This window comes from Rousettus aegyptiacus, unplaced genomic scaffold (genome assembly GCF_014176215.1).
Source record: "Rousettus aegyptiacus isolate mRouAeg1 unplaced genomic scaffold, mRouAeg1.p scaffold_m13_p_16, whole genome shotgun sequence".
In the NCBI taxonomy this organism is placed as follows: Eukaryota; Metazoa; Chordata; class Mammalia; order Chiroptera; family Pteropodidae; genus Rousettus; species Rousettus aegyptiacus.
In genome coordinates this window covers 38,220,489-38,225,499 of record NW_023416291.1, presented here as the reverse complement: position 1 = coordinate 38,225,499, position 5,011 = coordinate 38,220,489, and the positions used below count along the sequence as shown (strand labels likewise).

At 52.5% G+C, this 5,011-nt stretch overlaps 1 protein-coding gene across 1 annotated transcript; it reads left to right on the top strand.

The window, feature by feature from the left end:
* The first annotated feature begins 2,386 nt into the window (after positions 1-2,386).
* DAND5 (DAN domain BMP antagonist family member 5) lies at positions 2,387-4,489 on the top strand. Its single transcript, XM_036233357.1, has 2 exons — positions 2,387-2,698; positions 4,244-4,489. The coding sequence occupies exons 1-2, from the start codon at positions 2,387-2,389 to the stop codon at positions 4,487-4,489; spliced, it is 558 nt and encodes a 185-aa protein (XP_036089250.1).
* Positions 4,490-5,011: the final 522 nt, after the last annotated feature.

The window sequence follows — 5,011 nt, the reverse complement described above, 5'->3', positions numbered from 1 at the left end:
GTGAAAAGGAGGAAATACAAAGTGGAGGACAGATCAAAGTTAAAAGGATCTATACATTATGATATCAAATATGTTGTTTAAAACAAAACAATCATGTATCATTTCTGAATGGATATGTATGTAGTAAAACTGAATACAGCCATGAGGATTATAATTAGCAAATTCAGGGATGAGGACAAGAATAGGGTGAGTTTCTCATATCTGTAATCTTTTATTTTTTAATCGGCGTGATGAATACAGCAGGGTTTGTTACATTTTTGTCTATACTTATCTGAATGTCTAAACTCAGTTAAAAAGCAAGGGGGGGGAACCAAGGGGTAGGACAGGTATAAATTGCTTTTATTTGTGCCTTACCTTAAATTTTTTTTTGCATGGTTACAATTTTTCAACTCTAAAGTGAAGCCGGTCCCATCTCATCCCACATTTCCATGCCCCTTCCTAACAGAAAAAATCTGTGCTTTTCAATATGCAAATACAAATAATCTGTAGCTATAAATTCTTGTCCACATCCCCTAACAGGTTAGGGCATAATAGACACCTTGTTCCGAAAAATTTTAACTTCATTTTTCTTGGGTATCTTTCCATGTTGAAACTATATGAGCATGCACAGTCCTGTACAGCTGTGCAGTATTATGGGATTATGCCTGGTGAGGAAACTGTGAGGAGGCCCGTGTGGCCGAAGGGGCAGAGAATAGGGGAGAGATAGGGCGGGGGGTGGTGGTGGTGGAGAGGCTTGGTGGGCAGGAGTGAGGACTTTGGCTGTTACCCTGGGTGAGGTGGGAGCCTTGGAGGGTTCTGAGCAGAAGCGGGATTTGCCTGGAACTCAGGGGCTCACAGGCGCCGCTGGCAGCTGTGGGGAGAACAGACTTTGGGGGCGGGGGACAGGGGACCAGGGAGGAGGATATCGGTTTAGGTAGGAAATAATGGAGGCCGTGTCCAGGTTGGGGACCGAGGAGGGAGTGAGAAGTGGGTGGATTCTGGGTACATTTTGAAGCGGATGCGACTTGCTGTCATACCAGCTTGGGGAGGGGGTGGAATCAGAGAAAGAGCGAGGTCAAGGATACTCCAGTTTGGGGCCTTAGCACCTGGCAGGACGGAGCTGCTGTTAGCTGAGTTTAGAGGACAGCGAAAGGGCAAGTTAGGGGACGCTCAGGGCCTAGGATGTAATGCGGTGTATGGGTGGTGCCAGCGCACCTTCAGGTGGAGCGTCCAGGAGGCAAGTCACAAGAGCCGAGCGCGCAGTCCCGAGAGCCGCCGCCAGAGGGCGAGCGTGCCCCATCGCACGTGCAACCTGCAGGGTGCGGGAAGTTTCCACCCTGCAGCTTCCCACGGCCTTGCAGCCTGCGACGCCTCACCTGGGTGAGAGATGGGGCCCGCTGAGGTCTCAGGACCCAGCCAGGATCCCCCGGTGTTCTCGGAGCTCCAGAGCTTGGGACTCCGCTCGCACACATCTGTGCTTCAAGCACTGCAACCTCCCCCCCCCCCCCGCATCCCCCCACCTCCCACCCCCCACCCCAAGGCTGTTCACATTGCCTGCGACACCACCTCAAGGCCCTGCGAAAATGTCACCTTCTCATGGAGGCCTTCCCTGACCACCCCGGGACAGGAGCCCCTGCCAAGACACCTCCCTTTTTAATGTCTTCTTAACACTTAGGACTCTGAATATTTATCTTGTATTGTCTCTTTTTGCACAATCAAGTATCGGTGGCAGGGAGGAACTTTTATTTATTTTTTTGGTCTTGTTTACCTGTATCCCTAGGGCTCAAAATTATGCCTGGCCTCTAATAGGTGCTAAAAGAAAACCATCAATGTTAATCACAGCTTACTCATGGTGCTTCTATGTCCTAGCTGCTATTTTAAACTCCTTAAGTAAAATATCCCTTGAGTCCTCAGAACAATCCTACCAGGAAGGGACTGTTGTTATCTCCATATTCGAGAAAAGAGAGCTGAGCCCCAGAGTGGTTAAGGGACTTGACCAAGGTTGCACAGCCAGGAGGTTGCAATGCTGAGATTGAAACCCAGGTAGCTTAACTGCCAAGTATGGTTTCGCTAAATGGATGAATGGGGCCCAACAGGAAAGGAGCCCTCAGAGACTTTGGCGGTATACCCTGAGACCTGCCTTTCCTGGTCTCCCAGCCCACACGCCCACAGGCCCTGCTCCTGGGTACTCTGCCAGGCTGGGGGGAGGGGTGGGAACTCAGCAGGTCTGGGTTTACTCTCCTCCCCATGGTGGGTTCCCAGAGGTGCCTCCCAGGCTGTCTAGGTGGGGCGCAGGCCATTAAAAGTGGGTCTGGAAGGCACGGACTCCACTCACCAGACAGCAGGGTCAACTGCCCAGGACCCTGAGCCCAGTCACAGACAGACAGACAGACGGACAGACAGACAAATGCTCCTCAGCCAACTGACCACTCTCCTGAGCCTGCTCAGTGGAGCCTGGCTGCCTACAGGATTGGGGAGGCCTGGACCCCAGGGTCCGCCACCCCAGCCCTGGGCTGCCGCCAATCAGACCCAAACCCTGCCCTCCCTGGTTCCATCCTCTGCCCTCAGCACCTGGAAGGCCTTCTTGGACCTGCAAAAAACTCTGCAGCTGGGGACAGGCAGGCTGCAGCGTGGACAGGAGGTGGCTGCCACCATGTCTCTTCCATTGGACCCTAAGGAAGTGGCCCAGGAGAAGTGCAAGGCTGTTCCCTTCACTCAGGTGAGTGTGTGGGTGGGGGAAGGAGAGGGCTGGGTCTTAGTGTTGGCAGAAATCACAGGCTGTGACGCCTGATTTGGGGTCAAGCCCTGCTTTCTTTACCTGTCTCTGATCTTCAGTGTTCTTTCTTATAAAATGGGGGTTAAGCCTCTCCCACCAGTGCCACTGCTGTTGCCCTCATCCTGACTTCCCTGCTTCTGCTATCCCACACTGTCCTCCAAATCTGTTTTACTATTTAGTGGCCATAGGGCTCCTGTGAGCGCCTGAGTCAGGTCACATCCCTCTTTCGCTCAGAACCTTCCATGGCTCCCACCTCACTCAAAGCAAAAGCCCAAGTCCTTCCCTCTGCCCACGAAGCCCTGAACCACCTGCCGTCTCCTCCCTGCCCTCACCTCCTCCTGTCTCCCCCTCGCCCAGTTTGCTCCTACCACACCTGCCTCTTTGCTTCTCTCTATGACGTGCTAACGTTACATACCTCGGGGCCTTTGCCCTGGCTGTTTCCTTGCCTCTAACACCCACCTGCCACAGATATTCTGTGGCTCCTTTCACCTCCTTTAGGTTTTTACTCAAGTGTTATTAAAAAACACAGCACCTCCCACCCAATTCCCCCTTTTCTTATTGCTATAATACACATCATCACCTAACAAATGAAATTGATTCTATAATTTCATTTATCATCTTTCTCGTTCAATAGAATGTCTGCTCCACCAAGGCAGGGATTTTTATGCCTTCTGTATCTCCATCCCCACACTCTAGAGCAGAGCCAGGCACATGGCAGCAGCTCAGTGTTTGTTAAATGATGAACCTGCCTCCTAAGCACTGTCAGGTAGCCTGAATAAGAGGAATATGCGCAGCATTCTCATAGGTGCATTCAGCTGGTGCTCCATAAGGGCTGTAGGAATTTGTGTCATGTGTTGTTTATGGCCCAGGCTTTGGAGCCAGGTGTACCTGGGTTCAAGGTCTGCCTTAACTGCTGATTTCTGTGTGATTCAGGGCAAGAGGCTGGGGTAGCTGTGGCAGAGTGAGGGGCAGGGTGGGAGATGAGGGGTGGGAGAGGAACAGAGACAGGAGTGCAGGTTTAAACAGAGAAGGGCCATGATGGGGAGCGGGGATGGGTGAGGTGATAGATCCACTTAGTTGGAGTTGGAGTTAGTCCCTCACAGGAGGAACTAACATTTTTTGAGCACTGACTGTGCGTCAAGTAACAGGCTGAGGGTTTCTGTGTAACCCCCACCCCCAGACTCCTGTAATGCCACCTCTTCCTGCTGTCCCTCAGCCTGTCTCTGTATTAATCCTCTCTGCTGAAAGGCCTAGAATGATTTTTTTTTTCCTGTTTGACCCTCAGTGATTTCACAGGTGAAGAAAGTGAGGCCCAGAGAGGTTGAATAACTTACCAATAAGTTACACAGCTAGCAGATGGCAGAGTCGGGATTTGAGGTTAGGCAACCATGCCTCTCAAGACGGGGTAGAAGTGAGTGAGCGATTATTCTCTCCATTTCGACCCCATACTCCACTGCCCTTGACCTGTCTCCCTGCTTTTGGACCCAGGTGCTTTCCCGGCTGGGCTGCACAGCAATGCGCCTCCGCAACCACCTCTGCTTTGGCCGCTGCTCCTCCCTCTATGTGCCTGGTGTGGACCCCACCCCGCTTGTCCTCTGCAACAGCTGTGTGCCTTCTCACAGGCGCTGGGCATCCGTGGTCCTTTGGTGTCGAGTGGGCAGCCCAGCCTCTCGTCGGCGGGTGAAGATATCCACAGTGCTGGTCGAGGAGTGTCAGTGCAGCCCGGAGGTGTAAGCTGAGCATCATGGACAGACACACAGATGCACACACCTTGGAGAGCTGTGGGGAGACAGGCCAAGAAAGACGCCGACCTGGATCATGTACACTGGGTCAAAGAGACCAAAGACGCAGGGACAGTGAGCTAGGCCTCCAGAGTCCTCACCCCGCCCCTGGGGACACAAGACACAGCCCAGCTGTAGAGGTGGACCACTTGTAGTCGTAGCACACACTTTTTGAGTGCTTACTGTTCGCCAGGCCTGGCTCTAAGCATTTGGCATGCCTTGTGTCATCCTCAGAGCCACTCGATGACATAGGAGTATCACCCCATTTTACAGAGAAGGAAACTGACGCCCCAAGAGGCAAAGCCACTTGCTCAGGGTCTCGCAGCAGTACTCGGTGGAGTCGGCATTCAAACCCAAGGCAGTGTGGCGCCCCCTTTAAACCACCAGGCTGGACTTCCTCTCATAGAATGAGTCAAAGACGTACTCCCAACTGGAGGGAGGACAGACAGCCCCACACAGACCAGGAGTCACAGTG

Excerpts from the sequence above, each read along its gene's own strand:
- DAND5 (XM_036233357.1), top strand. The coding sequence starts at position 2,387 with ATGCTCCTCAGCCAACTGACCACTCTCCTGAGCCTGCTCAGTGGAGCC. Across the intron at positions 2,699-4,243 it reads AGGCTGTTCCCTTCACTCAG|GTGCTTTCCCGGCTGGGCTG; the intron begins GTGAGTGTGTGG and ends TTTTGGACCCAG.